We start from the raw sequence: 17208 nt of genomic DNA, 5'->3' as shown, positions 1-17208 counted from the left end.
AATTATCCTTAGTAAGAAGCACTTTATTACTAAGAAACCACATGAAAATCTTAATCTTGAGGGGAATCTTTAATTTCCATAGATATTTCTTGAGGTAAACATTGAGGCACATTGCAATGATGACATATAAAGTTGGATGCAACAGACCCTACAGCAAGATACATCTCAATGCAATATGATAAAATCAGACTGAAACCTGAACAAACTATCTTATTAATTGCTGACATGAACTCAAGATTCTTCACGAATGACGGCTCTCCGACTCGGCAACTACATTCGTGCGTGGAGCAATGGCAGTAACAAAACCTTTCTTAGCACCTCCAGGTGCTGCTAGCCTACTTTGTGCATTTGCTCTCTCTCTATAATTCTCAGTGTACGCGAATGGAGTTATGGCCGTCTCAGCGTTCATCCGATTTTTTTATATGTGGCTCTTGCTGCCTCCGATGATCAATCATATGCGCTAGTACTGTTCAGCGCTCGAAAAGACTATTCACGCGCGCGAAAATACTGTTCACTTCGCTCGAAAGTACAGCCACGCCCGCGTGGAAGCACTGATGAGAGCGTGGGATGCTTGCTGGCCACGGGAATCGGTTGGTGGCGGGAATGACAAACAGCTGCCGCCAATAATTTGCAGCTCCCTCCACGCGTTTAGGGCCACTCTGATAAGCCTTACTGTGCAGCGCGCTTAGGCCGGTCAAACGGGAGGCTGCCCGAGTTCTAATCTCAGCGACAATCTAACGGGCGCGAGTACGTGCGTAGCTACCCCCGTGGGCAGCGAATGCACTCTCGGCGAACAATATGGGCATCCATAGTGTGGGGCATTTAGCATCTATAGATGTGCAACCACCATAATAACTGGGAGAAGAACCATGTCTGATATCATCGTGAATACTACTAGTATGTAAAGTATATAAAATAAATGCACGACACGTACCACTGATTGTTAACTAAAAATGATTGCATGTGCTAAAATTTAACAACCACGCGGAAACGCAAGCTAATATAAAGGCAGGGGGTGAGGTGCCTTCACACTTACAATGCCCACAATTTATGCAAGTCCTTAATTTCAAACCCTCCTGGAGTGTGATTACTGTAGAGCGATGGACATGCATCATGAATACATTGACACAACACCTACTAGTTTCTTTGGCTTGAAAGGCACCGGGACCCACGCTTCTACTGTATTGCCTTGTTCGTTGAGCAACCTAGTTTCTTCAACCTCATGGACAGGAAAAGGTTGCTCCCGCGCCTCCACTCCTTTGTCCAGCATTGTGAAGAGAAGGCTGTTACGTGCACACCGTCGTTCCACCTTGTATGCGTGAGAGCCAACAGAGGCTGCGAGTGCGGCGCTAGTCAGACTAGCCGGCACCGGAGACGGTGATGAAGAAGCTGGACTGGCATCTTCACTGCCCCGAGCAACACGGTTCCTCAACCTTCACGTCTAGGGGTAAGGCCACTCTTCTCTGTCAGATCCGTAGGCGGTTCCATGGTTGGTGAATTTACACCGGCTTTGTGTCAAGCAGACTTGCCCCTTATGCGTGTGTCAGGCAGTTATGTACTCCTAGTTCCTTCAACGAACATGTTTTGTTTGCGTTTTTTGCGCCGTTATCAGAATATATATATTATGGAGGCACGTGAAATCATTACATGTGTTTGGCTAAGTTTGGATGTAATAGAATGCCATTTAATGGATCTGCACACGATTACACCGGCCGGCTTCCGTCCGGAATCACGAAGCATTACCGCATCGTTAACCACGATCACAACCCCAGACCCTTTCCTTTCGAGCAGCTGTAGAGAAGCACAGCGACGAAAGGAGAAAAGCTCAGCTCAAAATTTGTTGAGAACTGGCCAATTCGTGACTGGTTTCGATCTCCTGAGTTTCAGATTTCTGATCAAGCTTTCAGGTTTCAGCAACATGGACAGGTTTCTCCAAGTATAAAGGTGTACACCTCGTGTCTTGTCTGATACCGGTGCAAATAAGGTCAAGACAACACGAGACAAACAAAGAATCCAAACAACTAAGCTAAGAGCCGATAATGCATATGAAGCAGTAGTGCACCTACATTACAAGATGATTACATATTGTCCAGCATGGAATTCTACAGCATAGAGGTAATATTAGTGGGAGGTGAGCCTATGCTAACAAACTTCGTTAAGTGGTTACATGCTCTGAAACTCTCAGTTTCGTAAGGCCCCAGAGACACAAAAATGATCCCTCGGATTTTTGCCTTCTGAACATGAAAGTCTTGTGTTGATGGCCCAAAATCATCAAGACGGTGACCAGAAGACCGGTTAAGCCACGAGGGAGGTAGGTAAGAGGAGAGCTCATCCTTCAGCCCAGACAGACTTGAAGATGGCTTTGCTAGCACCTGCTTTAACCAAGTTGCCGCTCTTGTTCATCAGCATGTCCTCTTGGGCACGCCTATCGCCATCCTTAAAACATCACAAGAATAAACATTCAGTTCACAAATATGTTGAATAGTTCTATGAGAGACAAAGATATCCACATGCATTGCTCACACTTGTTCTGACTTGTGGGTATGATTTAAATGTCGTGAATGAAAATAGCATTGCATAACTTGACAGAGAAAGAGGACTCACAAGCATGGCGTATGCCTGAGCAAGAGAGAGAAGAGTGGGGTAGAGGCTTGTAACAGCAAGAACAGCTTCTTCTGTTGCTTGCGGCACCTGATTTGCATACAAAATTAATGAGCAAACTACGACATGAAATGAACTAGCCGTCTAAACTCAGGAGAAGGTAGCTGTTGTTGCCCTGTTACCTGCATAAGTTGAAGGGCGAATATATCACTCACGGTGACCTTCTCAAGATCAGAACACCTTTTCACAAACTCATCATACGTCATGCAAACACGAGAAGTATCAGCAGCAGTAGAGAAGTTTGTGCTGTAGTAATCAATTATCGAGAGCGTGAGACGGCCATATCTCCTTTCAGTATCAGGATACCCAGTGGTCCTCTGAACATCAAATCTTTCAAGAATCTCAGTGGTAAAGCACCTGAAATAAAAGGCATGAACCACTTAAAAGGGCATATGACAGAGGTCCTCAATGTAAGGGACAATATATATATAATAATGTTAAACAATGAGAAAATGTACTACTATTCAAGGATAACACGATCATCCAGGTTTCATTAGCAGTGTACATACGCTGTTTTAACGCTCTCAACTGAATCCACGGTGTTTGGATCACCTTCAACCAGATATATTAGCTTCCTCAAGCCACATTTCTGAGAAGAGTAGAGCAAATGGAATTAGCACATCAGATTGTTGCTACAATAGCAAAAACTGCAAGGATAACTTAGTAAATCATGCAAATCCATAGATATGGACAAGATACAATTTGTTTGGTAAGAGATCCACAATCTACAGGCTCAAACCTATGTCTACTAAGAACACCGATCGCATACCCAGTATGGGCTATGTTTTTCAATTAAGGGTTACAAAGAATAAGAAAAAATCTCCGCAGTTAAGAATAGACTCAAGCCACATCAAATCATCTGGTATAGCATGGGGGAAGAAACATGGCAGGTCAAAAGAAGCATTCACCACGTTAAAGTGAACATCTCCTGTCATATTCAGCATTTCTTACCCCAATTACAGCCAAATTGAAAATATAGAAAATCTAAAATAAACATGGAATCCAATACAGGAAACACAAAGTTCTTTGTATAACTGTTTGAAGATGCCTCCATAACTGTGCTGAGAAACAGGCTCATGACTAGACCATCGATTTAATTGCAACATAGTCTAGGACAAGAATATTTGTATTGCACAACTACAGATAAGGATTATCACAAGAAACAAATAATAATCTAGGACAATAATGTCTTCTCACTATAAGTGAGAAACTGAAAGCATAAAGGAGAAATGGGGTAGTCAACATGGAAGATCTGTGGTACTATAACAAAAGTAAAAGCTAGTTCAGATGGTACCTGCATCCTTAGTTTTTGATCTTTGTATCTGTTGTCTCTGATTGAGCCAACTAAATCATCCACATTTTTCCTTTCAACAATGAAATCAAGAACATACTCTGTGCCAAGTACTTTATGGCGAGCAATCCAAATAGCATCTCCAACCGGCAAGCGTTTCATCTGGATGGCATGGTTCAAACAGATGGATCAGCGCCATTTTCTTTGCCACATTACACGAACAGCTCAATCTATGCAAAGCATTTGTATTAGATTATTTTATGCTATCCCCGTATGCACAAGCAAGCAAACAGTGCAGCCAGCAAGCATCAAAAGAATGGGACGGCGACCAAATATATGAGGCCTCCAGTAAAGGGCATTTAATTTAGAGCCACGGCGATGCATAAGAATGACATTTAGCAGTGTAATTTGGTTACCCGAAAAAATGTACGAGGTAACACCTAGAGAAGCACTAGTAAATTAGATAGTGGAAGCAGGTAAAGGGAGAGTAGGCCAAGACAAAAAAGAGTTCACATAACTCTGAATCCAACTAACCTCTACAGGTATATTAAACTGGGAGTGTATGTTATGAACAAATTTTCTTGTGGAACGCTGCCTGCATTAAATGGTAGCAACCATGAGAGAACTGAATTCTGATGCATAGATGGATGATCAAATTAAACATGAAAATTGAATAGGTGCAAATGATAATCAACTTGTTTCCTTGGAAAATAATTGGATCTTTTAACAATATAGAGAGTCTAAAACTTATATTAATGCATCAAACGTTAACAGAAAAAGATAAAACTTACGGAACATAAGATAAGGAATCAGAGTGTCTTATAACTCACTCTAAATATTTTAACAAAAAAATATTATCTATCTTACTTCCTCCGTCCCTAAATAGGTGGCATATAAACTTGGATAAAAAGTCAATGTTTTCAAAGTTTGACCAAGAATATATAGCAAAATACGAAGATCTGTAGTACCAAATCAATATCAATAGATTCATCATAAGATATATTTTCATAATATACTTATTTAATAGTATAGTTATTGATATTTTCTTCAATATATTTGGTAAAAGTTTGAAAACATTGATATTTTGACTAAGTTTATACGCCACCTCGGCACCTCCTATGGGACAGAGGAAGTATTTTAACAAAAACTTCCAAGAGAAACTGGACAAGCATGTGGGAACCCTTATCTATCTAATTTTAACAAGAAAAAAAAGTTGAAACAGAATGTCTCTGTGAATCACTGGGAAAGAGAGAACATGGACAGATGCTGCCAATCATCAGTAACACGTACTTATAAATAGCAAATAGACTTACAATTTTTATTTGGTAATACAGGCTTGTTATGATCCTACTTAAAGATCAGACCCAACTAAGATATACAGTAACTCGTGACTATGAGACGATCGTACAAACCCAAGAGTTTCTCGATCATCCAATATCAGCACTACTTTGTAAGCTTCGAGAAAATTTTCACTGGAAAGACGAGGTGGCATAGGTAGTAGAGAGTTTTCAGCAGAACCCTTCTGGTAGAAAAAAAAAGAAAAAAGAAGTGTTATGTTCCAGTTGATAAATAATATGGAACACAGTAAGGAGAAGTCAAGTGTACAGTTGCACTAAATGATTGCTCTCCAAAGATTCCACAAGAAGGAAGAGGAGAATTAGAAGGCCCCTTGCCTGAAAAAAAGGGGGGAATTTGCTGAAACAACCAGTCAAGAATAATATTATACTAATAGAGTATATAATCTGCAAAGAAAGCTTACTGATACCAAAGGAACTGGAACTGCCTGCTTTTGTTTTTGGAAGTCCATTCCTTTGAGCAAAATTTTCAGAACCTGCAATGAGCAACTGGCATTAATTACATTGTTCAGGGTACAACAATATGTCATTTAGAAACTCGTGCATGAATTGCAAATATATGAATACCTATCAGAGGATTGTTCCCTTCATATTGTTCATCAGAATCTGAATCGCTAAGAACAACACTTTCAGAATGATGGGTCGATGGACCTGCAGGATCATCTAATCCAGATTGTTTAAGACATACAAGAGCAGTCTTTTTACCATTTTCTGTTAGCTTATACCTACACACAACAAATTAATACAGTAAGCCCCAAGCTATCTCGACAGAATGTGTGTGCTTGGAAAAATAAAGCCCCAAACAGATACTACATGAAATGTGAATTTGAACAGAGTGAACTCCTTGTACTAGGGATGCAAATAAAACAGGAGATAACTGTAGGACCAGGATACTGGGAGCAGGATCCGGTTCATGCAGCAAGCAACTGCCATATATCTGGATCACCCCATATGGTCACATGTACAAGCTTGCTATACGCATGTTGCAGGTCCATGTGACCAATGAATTTAAAGGAGAACTCTTGAATTGGGCATGCCTCTTCTATTCCATCAATAGAGAAATCGATGATATATCGTAGTAGAGCATTATCCTTAAAATATATACTTATTAACTTGCCTAAAGTATATACAAAGATTAAATAGCAAACTACCAGATGTTGATTATCTGCTAGCATGTTATCTGACCAACAAGGAAAAAAATGAAATAGAAATATTTTCTGAGACATTTGCTATTACCAGAGAACCGATATACCAATCAACAAAAACACACCAGAGGTTAGCCTGCTTTTTTGGTATCGGTTCATCCACAACCAGAGAAAAACAGGTGAATGGGTTTTGTATCTTGTGAGTGTAACATAAACTGCACAAACAAGTGCAAACACAATAATACTGAAATACAAATCCTATGAACCCTCGAGAGGAGTCAAGTTCATGCATGCACTAGTTGATAGCCCTGGTATCCCCAATCTTGAGTGCATTAAACTATCCTATTATCATTTAACAAAGCTCTGGCTACACAAAATTTGACGACTAATACTTAGCAGCCTGCAGTCGTACACAAAATTTAGAAACGCGATAGCCTGAGATGGAAGTAGTAATACTTGAGGGGTCTAATACATGCATGCAAACTGTGTGGAGTTAATCCCTCTAAGATGTATTTAAAAAAAATAAAGAACAGAAAAGTTATGATAAACAAGGAGATGAGCCTAGTATATTACTTTGCAGGGTTACTCCACTTTGTAACCACTTCATTAGATATTAACGTCGACATGCAGCTCCATCCAGTGTACCTTTCCTTGCAGGAAGTCACCTGTTTTGACTTGTAGTTGTTTGGGCTGCTCATAATAAAACGGACATAGTCAGCGATGCAGTAAAATTTCAGCTGAAATCAGCAACCGCGCGATATACAGAATCACTGGAACTGTACCCTATTGCATCTCGTGACAGACCACTTGCTTCAGCTGCATCAATAAGCTCTTGCCTCATCATAAAATTCTTCCCTTTGTCCATTGCCCTAGAGGGAAAATCAAATGTCAACGTATCCTCTTCCATATTCAGGTGTTCTTTCCTACTTCGACTGGTTAAATGGCGTTCTTTGTACTAAGGTTACTAGCACTACTTTTGTAGTCTGAATAACAAAATTTAGGTGAGACAGACCCTAAGAAAACCATACCTGTGGAGAGTGATCACTATTGCGTAAGCAGCTGAATTAATCCGCGGCACATAAGGTTTTGTTCTTTTTCTTTTCTTCCCTGCAGAAAATGACAGTACTCTTTAAGATCTAATAGAACAAACATGTTTTCATTAAATTCACTGTTCACAGAACTGAAGAGGAAGAAGATATGCCAGCATGATTATGAAACATGAAGAACTGATCTCAGTGGACACGTTAGAAACAATTACCCGTTTCTCCTGGTGTATTACTTTCTGGAGGAGACAAATCTATGGTGGGCGCTGGAAAGGAGTCTTCCATAACCTGAACGACCCAATCTCCAACGCCCCTGACAAAAATAACAGAACCAAAGCAGCAACGCCAGTGATCAGAACTTATCCAGTTTCTGAGAATCTGATGCAACTCTATGTGGAGATTAATTAACATTTGGTGTATATTTGCCACACATTTGTCTAGTATTGGAAACTTCAGGCCATTTCCATGTCTCAACTCAACACACACAGAAGAAATAAAGAAAAGTACAGAATTATATATGGAGTCCAAACTAGACCATACTGCTATGGCTCTTCTCTAGTTATATACTTACAAGCCAATTTCAAGTTGAATGGGTACCTAAGTGGTATGAACAAGAACGCATTTCACCAGATAAAAATGGTGATCACCTAAAAATCCATTTGGCCATACACCAGCAGAAAATCAGCTATTGAAGTATATTAGAAAATAAATAAACATATGGGAACTAGAACATGATTCTACAAACCAAACAAATCCAGATCCCTTAGTTAATTCACCCAAACCAATCCATACGCCTTACAGTGGCCAGAGGAGTGCGACATTGCCGCTCGATCCACAGCACAGGACCTAGAATTCGACCAAATCCTAGTCTCGCCGCGAACTCTCGTCTCAACAGCGTAACTGGGGGCAGTTGAGAGGTGGCGTACTTGATACGGGACAGGTCGTCGGGGGTTCGGAAGGGCTCCTTGGCGAGGCAGACGCCATGGTAGGCGGCGGAGAGCGCGGTCCCCTGGTGCTCCGAGAGACCGCCGCCCGGCTGCTGCTCCGCCGCCAACGAGCTGCGCTTCTCGAGGATCTTGCGCGCGAGCTCCTCGTTCGCCGGGAGATGCACCTTGCGCTTCTTCGGCGCCGACGGTGGCGCCATCTGCGTGGAGGGTGAGGGTGGGGGCGACGGATTTTGCTAGGGTTTGGGGTTTGGAAGTGGGGATGAAAAGCCCGCCATTGATGCTTTGGAGGTTGCGATCCACCGCTTTGAGGAGTTGCTATGATGCCATGGGCCCCACTATCCAGAGTCTAATGCCATATTTTTTTTGCCAACTATAGTAATAAGTTGATGCGATAGAGTCATTTCGACAACAGTCCAACACCATTCGTTATCCAAAAAAAAAAATCATAATGCATATTTATCTGTTTATTTTTTAGTTTGCTATATCTCAAGTAATAGCATTTTCAGTCACGGCCCCCAAATCGTCCCCCAAACGGTGTTGAATCGACCGTTTGGGGGACGTGTTTCGTTCGGCGCGCGACTGAGAACAATTTGGGGGACAGTTTGAGAGACACGACTGAAGATGCTCTAAGCTCCCAAATTACTATTCCTACTTTGAGGAATCATTTCGCCTCGCTCTACATGCTACGAGTGGCGCAACAAGGATTTTCATAACGAGTATGCAGAAATTCAATTTGGTTCCCGAGTGCATATGCTCCCACTACCAAAAAATAAAAACATACTTCGAAGTGTTGAAAATTTTGACAAATTTTTTTACATGTACATCTACATAATATATGTATGTTTGTCAAGTTTGAAAAACTAATATTTTTATGATTATGTATAAAAGATAAAATAAGATTATTAATTGAAATAAATAAGATTATTTATGTCATGAAACAACATATGTTAAAATTATTTATCATAAATGGCCTATATGTATCTCATACAATATAATGATATCTCTATCGCAATGTGGGCCACTGCTAGTAACTAGAAACGAGTGCAGTAACTAGAAACGAGTGCATGTGCTGAAATTGAAGAGCCATATAGACACACTCACACACACAAGCCAATAAAAGGTCAAGTAGTGAGGTGGCTTCACACTCACATTGCCCAAACTATACATCATGTTCCTCAGTTTTAGTCTCTTGATTTTTATTTTTCTAGAGTTATGAGCATGCACCACTCATACATTGAGGGAGTGAGGTCACATCATAAATAGATTGGTTGCTTAGGCTTGGAAGACATCGAGACTTACTATGTTGCATCATTATATCCTTCTACTTTGGCTTGTACAACCCTTTGAGAGGGGTTTGTTGGGTTGTCTCTAAAGCGCCTCTTCTCCCCAAGCTACGCACCAGGTTCTTCTCCATGTCAATTTCAGAGACTCTTTGTGTCTCACCCTCCGTTCACAGCACCAGCCATAGCAACATCGTTGAATGTATGAAAAGTGCCGTGAGAGGGTAAATACAATGCCGTTTTAATTAGAAAAATGAAAACTACGGAAAAGTAGACTAACCTCAAAGGCCCAAAGAGATGTATAAATCCACCACCTCAACAGGTAAACCCTAATATTTATAAAGCTGTTGGCAGCGATACACCACTTGCAAAGCAGATTGTCCATACTAGAATAGCTACCTTTCTTTTTATTACAGTAGGTAGAACACCTAGCTAACAGAATTGGTAGAGCAATGGCCCAACACCAGCCTAGAAGCGTGCGACCAAGTTGTTCTCGTATTACCTGGGCCAAACACCAGCCCATTGTGAAATGCTCTAGGCCAGTCGCGTGTCTCCGCCGTGGACATACTCTGCACCGCACGCTGAGCTCTAGGAACTCTGTACTGTAGCACGGGCAGCCATGGCGCTCGCATCGGGCTCCAGCGGCAGCGGCAGGAGGGACTTCTCCGTGGTGGTGCTGGGGTCCGACTTCGCGGTGGACGCCTTCTGCTGTCTGACTTCTTTTATTTTCCAGTTTTCTATATCTCAAATAATTTCCCAAATTATTATTCCTACTTTGAGGAATCATTTCGCCTCGCTCTGCCCGCTAGGAGTGGCGCAGCAAGGATTTTCATAATGAGTATGCACAGTTAAAAATGTTTTTCTAACAATGCAAGTTAATTTAGTTCATAATAACAATATTCAAACTATTGCAATATTTCATCTCCATGTGAGTACTTTACGGTGAGCAATCCAAATACCATCCCGAACACACAAGCGTTTCATCTGGATAGCATGGTTCAAGCAGAAGATCAGCACTCAGCAGCACTTTCTTTGCACATTATTCGAACAACTAAAATATGCAAAGATCTTGTTAGATTATTTTACGCAATTCCCTTTTACACAAGCATCAAAAGACCACGACGGTGACCAAACATATCACACAATTATCAAGCAATGCAGAGGGCACTAACTTTTAGCGATGTATTTTGGTTACCAAAGACATGTACAAGGATAACACGCATATAACTACTGAATTAGATACAAGAAGCAAGGGATGAGAGAGTAGCCAAAAACAACAACAAAAATCAACTAACCTCTACTGGTATATAAAACTGCGAGCGTATGCTATCAACAATATGTCATGAAGGTGATATCATTGAATTCGTAGTCGAATAAGTTTGTAATGTTGTAATTTTTATAACATGTAACATATGTACTATTGGTCAAATTAGATGTCAAAGTTAAAACACAAAAAATGGGGCACCACATGCATATGTGAATGCATCAAGTGTTAAAAGAAAAGTGTAAGATTTAAGTAATACGAGATAACAGTGTCCTAGAATTCACGATTCCAAACAAGTACGTGAAACCTCCGATGTTGTTTAACATCGTATCGGATATGTTGGCGATACTCATAGAGAGAGCCAAGTCTGATGGTCAGATTGAAGGTGTGATTCCACATCTGGTTCATGGTGGCTTATCTATCCTTCAATACGCTGATGACACAATTCTTTTTATGGATCACGATCTTGAAAAAGCTCGAAATCTGAAATTAATTTTAGCAGCTTTCGAGCAATTATCAGGATTAAAAATTAACTTCCATAAAAGTGAATTGTTCTGCTTCGGTGACGCCCAAGACGATGTAGCTCTGTATACAGAGTTATTTGGTTGTGGGCAGGGCCAATTTCCGATTCGTTATTTGGGTATTCCGATTCACTGTCGGAGACTGACAATTGCGGAATGGAAAGTAGTGGAAGAAAGATTACAAAAACGCCTCAGTAGTTGGAAAGGTAAATTGTTGTCCCTGGGTGGAAGATTGGTACTCATTAATTCAGTACTAACTAATATGGTAATGTATATGTTATCATTCTTCATCCTACCGAAAGAAATTCTGCATAAACTCGATTATTATCGATCCAGATTCTTTTGGCAAGGGGACAACGAGAAAAAGAAATATCGACTGGTTAAATGGAGTATAGTTTGTAGTCCCAAAGATAAAGGAGGGCTTGGAGTTCACGACCCGGAGGTCAAGAATTCAGCTCTACTGGGTAAATGGCTTTTTAAGCTACTTACCGAGGATGGGATTTGGCAAACTATACTTCGGAGAAAGTACATCGGCTCGAAGACATTATCTCAAGTGGTGTGGAAACCTGGGGATTCACACTTCTGGGCTGGTCTTATGGCGAGAAAAAATGTGTTTTTTCGACATGGGACTTTCTCTATTAAGAATGGAGCACGTATACGGTTACGGGAGGATGCTTGCCTAGACAATGCACCTCTAAGTGAACAGTATCCCGCTTTGTATAGAATTGCACGTCGACAAGGTGATACCATTGCAAGCGTAATGGCTACTTCACCTCCGAATGTGACATTCGGACGGGTTTTACTAGGACAAAGACTTGTGGCATGGAACGGTCTAATTCAGCGGCTTGGAGATATTCAGGTTATCGCCGAGCCAGATGAATTTCGATGGAACCTCCATGTAGATGGTACTTTTTTTGTAAAATCTTTATACAATGCGATCCTGCTTTCTGACTTACCAGTTGATAATAATAAAAAAATTTGGAAGATGAAGATACCATTAAAAATAAATTTTTTTGGATGGTACCTTCGTCGCGGGGTCATACTCACCAAAGACAATCTTGTTAAGCGGAATTGGCACGGAAGTACACGATGTGTCTTTTGTCATCATGATGAAACCATCAAACATTTATTCTTCCAGTGCCAGTTTGCGAGATCTATATGGTCAGTCATCCAAGTAGCGTCTACCTTGTATCCGCCGACTAGTGTCGCTAATGTCTTTGGCAATTGGCTTCATGGTATTAACTCAAGGTTTAAAATGCTTCTTAGGATGGGGGCGCTAGCGATTATCCGGGTGCTCCGGCTATGTAGAAATGACAAGATCTTTAATGACAAAAATTGCTCTTTGTTGCGGGTCATCTACGGATGCACAGGTATTCTCCGTTCGTGGTTACCTCTTCGGCGTGTGGAGAACCGAGACCTATTTACGGAGGTCCGTACACGGTTGGAGGATACGGCGAGGGATACTTTTTCCCTACATGGGTGGCAGCATAGTCTTCGGATAGTAGCTCCACCTACATCTTAGGCGTCATATGATTCATCGTTCCGATATGTATTTCGCCTTTTTGTTTTCGTAACTTTGGACTCGTGAGACAACAAACGGCTGTATGCATCCTGGTTATGCAGAGGTTGGATGTAATTGCTTCTTGAAGTAATAAAGCATCCTTTATCGAAAAAAAAGTACGTGAAACCTTATCTATCCCATTTTAACAAAATACTTATTAAATGTGAAGAACAGAAACATGCGCTCCCAATCTTCTGTCACATAGTGTCCTCAAAACATAGGAGCGTATGCAGATTGTATCATTCAAGACACTTGAAACTTGCTCCCAAAATAATCATAAATATTGTGAATTTCTTAGATCTTATTGATAAATTATAGTTTGAAGAATGTGCAGAAAAAGGGACATATTTTTTGTTGTTGTAGTACAGCCTATTATGATCGTGTTTAAACATTAGACACAACTAATGTTTCTCGACCATCCAATATCAGCACCACTTCATAATAAACTTCCTGAAAATTTCCATTGGAACAACCGGGTGGCATACCTATAACTATTTTGGTTTCTTTAGGTTCCATGAAAGGAATCTTTCGAATGGACTTTAGTTTTGGTATGGTCAATCTCCTTCGGTCTTTGGTCTTCATGAGCTGTATTTGGTCTACGGTATTTTCTTCGTCCAACTTCATTAACATTAGCTGACTTGAGCTTTCGTTTATCTGAGTAAATAGTACTCACCTACTCAAGCTATTATCCATTTCTTACTTCCTCGAGGTATGAACCTCGGCTTCTGGTCTGACATCCTTTTGAAAGTAGTGTTCTATAATCTTATGAAAATAAGATTGAACTTCCTCTCAGTTCAGACCTTCTTCTTCTATTATGCTCAAAGTATTGAGTTATTGTATATCCAACTCAATCTTTACTCTACCCCTTAGAGTTTTCTTATGGTCTTCAACTCCTTTGTTCCAACCATTGGATTGATGGTTGGAATATTGGTCTAAGTATAGCTTATGGTTTGTACTCTTCTAGGTCTTGTGAAGAATATCTGTGGTGCATCCACTCAATTGTGGACATCCAATGTGAATCCTTCGACTAAATGATTATAGATTTAGCTGTTTGGCTGACAAGATTTTTATTTGTTCACAAACTTTTGTTACAAATAATTAAATCGTGGACTATTGGTAATACCAACTGATACTAGCTGTGGTTATTATACCAACTGTGGCTATTTGATATCTAAAATGGATTCTATTATAGGTTCTGATCAACTGGACGAGACATCTTTTACTTTATCTCGTATTATTGATACTATACCAATTGTGGTCTTTTGATATCAACTATGGTCTTCTTATATCTGCTATGTTTTGATAGGTTATCTTCCTTCCTTCAGGGTTTATTTTGCAAGAAAACTACTAGCTGACACTATGAATATAGTATCCTGAGTGATTTTCCATGCATTCCCTCGTCTACATTAACTATGGATCTGCTTCAGCTTCACCGTAATCATTATTTTTCTCACCTTTATGCTTCTTTCGTACTAAAGTACTCCTCTGTTGAGGTAAGCATGAGTTTCTGATTGTACTTCCTTCAGAGTATTGTGGTTACTTCCCACAACTTTATTTCCTTTTTCTGATGAACCTTCATCTTGTCTTTAAGATCTTCAGAGTTCGTCACTTCCTCACACGGATACCATTACCCTCTAGATCTATAGCATCAAGTAAGAACTTGATATTGCAACATGCATTTGCATATCATAGTCAAACTTCATGTATGGATCTAGTCAAACAATGAAAATCCAATAAAATCCAAGAAGATTCAGCTTTGTGCATATAATACACACCATCATAAGCCTGAATAAAATAGTTGAGTAAGACATCTCTAAACATCAGGCTCTGATGTGTAGTATATAACACCACATAATCTAGGTTTATATCGTGATACTTAGCACGAATATAGGGAATTCTACTATTTGTCTCAACCTTTACCTTAATTGCACATTTGCAATGAGATAAACTTGAAACAAAGTGGTCTAGGATAGTTGTGGTTAACCTAATTTTCTTTGGAAGTACTAACTTAGCTTCCATTTTGTTGAGGACTACTTCAATGATATGTCTGGTTCTAACATCACTATTCTAGACACGTAACTATTGGAATATAGCTCCTATACTTCCAAGTTATTGTATCGTAAGGCTATGGACCTAATGTTCTTGACACAGTTCCCATGGTTTTGGGACATAATTCTTGTACTATTGTTTAGCACTTGGCTTCTTATTGTACTCCTCCAAAATACTTATAATGTTCTATTCCATCACATAATGATTCTCAGGTGAATCATATATGATTAGCTACTCTACCATGTAAGTAGACATATATTATTCCTATCACTCTTCCTTATTTCCCATGATTGACTCATCATGGTCTATACTACCTCATATGACTCATAGTTATCACTTACTATCAATTTTTTCATATGTCTAAATAAATTTTTACTTAATCATAACATATGTTGGTACACATCTTCCAATAGGATAGCTTCCTTATGGTTGTATCCTCTCTTTGGACTACCATGTATTGTATACCAACTATGATCTACTCATCTATTGTTTTAAGGACTTATTGATGTGCTACATGTTTTGGATTAGCTAACTAACTTCACTTAGGAAGGATAGGTAGGAAATGTTGACTCAAGTGTGTCAGGATTATTCTCAAGTGAATATCCATCTCAAGTCATAGGAATATTTGGTTTACTAAGACAACTTCCTATAGACACTACCAATCCTATAGGTCTCCTTTAAAGGGTTTTAATCCTAAGGTCAAAGCATTTGCTCTGATACCAACTGTGGTGACACGGCATACCACTGCATGGTGTAGTATGCAAGTCTGATATAACACCAATGGAACACCGTTCCACTAGTATTATATCGCTCGAGTGGTACAACGAAACATATGCGGGTCCAAGGCATGTCTATAGAATTACAACATTGACTCTGTTACATAAGATCATCACGAGCCTCCTACTTTACAATGAGGTAAAACTGCAAATAAACTCCAGAAGAACGACTCGTAGTCTAGTCTTTTCACGAACTCTATTTGTAGAGTATTTAACTAACTCTAGAGGCTGTGAATAGATTCTAGCTAAATAGGAGCTAGGTTTAGGAAACTAGTTCCTTTCTATTGCTAAGCTAGGTTTGATCCTTGTTGGAGGTAGTGTTTGACTCTTCTGTCGGGTTCCTGTCCCTTGAAGTATTTGTTGATCCCTCGGTCTTCGAGTTGCACTGCAGATCCTCCTTCGATGCCTCCATATCTAAGCAGGGGATTTAAGAGTGGGATGAGTACGAGCGTACTCAACAAGTTCATTATAGGAAAGAGGTGTTTAATGCACTAGCTACGGCATTAGACCGGAAAGTCTAATACCAATGCGAGGTTTTCATAACCATTTCTTCAAAAGGTTGCTTTTATTCGGAAGAACTATGTCCGTCGGCCTTCACCGGTTTACTAGAACTTCATGGAGCTCCTTTCCGGCAGCGTTCGCGATTCCATATCCCGGAACAGGGAGTGACAGGTCACGGTTCTTTACACTCTGCAGAGGTGTGTTGCTTTACCCATAAGAGATCTTAACCTTGGTGCCAACCGGAGCTCGAGTTTCCCGTCCACACTTCCTATGGTGTGAGGCCCGGTATAAGGTCTAGCCAATCATGTTCCTCCGCTACCTCGAACACCCACCCTTTTGTAAGATTGTCCTCCCCTATATCCATGATGAGACCGTTCCGGGCATTCATATGCCTTCCCCTATCATCATGGATAGACCGTTCGGACACCTTACAATCCCTCATAGACCGCAATACCGTGGGGACTTAAGGCTTCCTCGACCAACCGCTTGCACTTCAAGCGACAAGTGTCTACGGACTATGCCGTGGGGACTTAAGGCTTCCCCGACCAACCGCTTGCTCCGACGGATACAAGTGTCTACGGTAAAGCGCATCCGTTGATGAACGAGAGGTGGAAACACTTTTGACTACTCCGTCCCACTCCGGATCTTATGGTTAACACGGGTATTACGGCACAAGAATCACTGGCGACATTTGTTGTTTAATCCTAGATGGATATAAACCCGTGCAATGGAACCTCCACCATATCAACACAATCCATGGTTCCATTGCCCACCACATAGTCATATTCATAGTTATGAAAGTAGTGGTTTTGAT

The 17208-nt window shown here is 40.4% G+C and overlaps 1 protein-coding gene across 1 annotated transcript; it reads right to left on the bottom strand.

Moving 5' to 3' along the window:
- Nucleotides 1-1886: 1886 nt before the first annotated feature.
- On the bottom strand, nt 1887-8701 carry LOC124661558 (crossover junction endonuclease MUS81-like). Its single transcript, XM_047199419.1, has 15 exons — nt 8422-8701; nt 7711-7808; nt 7481-7559; nt 7235-7321; nt 7026-7142; nt 5875-6032; nt 5712-5783; nt 5558-5625; nt 5365-5474; nt 4487-4547; nt 3956-4114; nt 3171-3250; nt 2784-3018; nt 2605-2691; nt 1887-2436 (listed from the first exon to the last, which is right to left on the bottom strand). Exons 1-15 carry the CDS (start codon nt 8637-8639, stop codon nt 2329-2331), a joined length of 1737 nt encoding a protein of 578 aa, XP_047055375.1. The 5' UTR covers nt 8640-8701; the 3' UTR covers nt 1887-2328.
- Between the last annotated feature and the right edge of the window lie 8507 nt (nt 8702-17208).

The sequence above is a fragment of the Lolium rigidum genome, chromosome 6 (genome assembly GCF_022539505.1).
Source record: "Lolium rigidum isolate FL_2022 chromosome 6, APGP_CSIRO_Lrig_0.1, whole genome shotgun sequence".
NCBI lineage: Eukaryota > Viridiplantae > Streptophyta > Magnoliopsida > Poales > Poaceae > Lolium > Lolium rigidum.
This window is presented reverse-complemented; position numbering and strand designations above follow the sequence as displayed.

Coding starts and splice junctions, on each gene's coding strand:
- LOC124661558 (XM_047199419.1), bottom strand. CDS start 8,639: ATGGCGCCACCGTCGGCGCCGAAGAAGCGCAAGGTGCATCTCCCGGCG. Junction 5,784..5,874: donor AGGGAACAATCCTCTGATAG/GTATTCATATAT, acceptor TGCTCATTGCAG/GTTCTGAAAATTTTGCTCAA. Junction 4,548..5,364: donor GATGATCGAGAAACTCTTGG/GTTTGTACGATC, acceptor CATTTAATGCAG/GCAGCGTTCCACAAGAAAAT.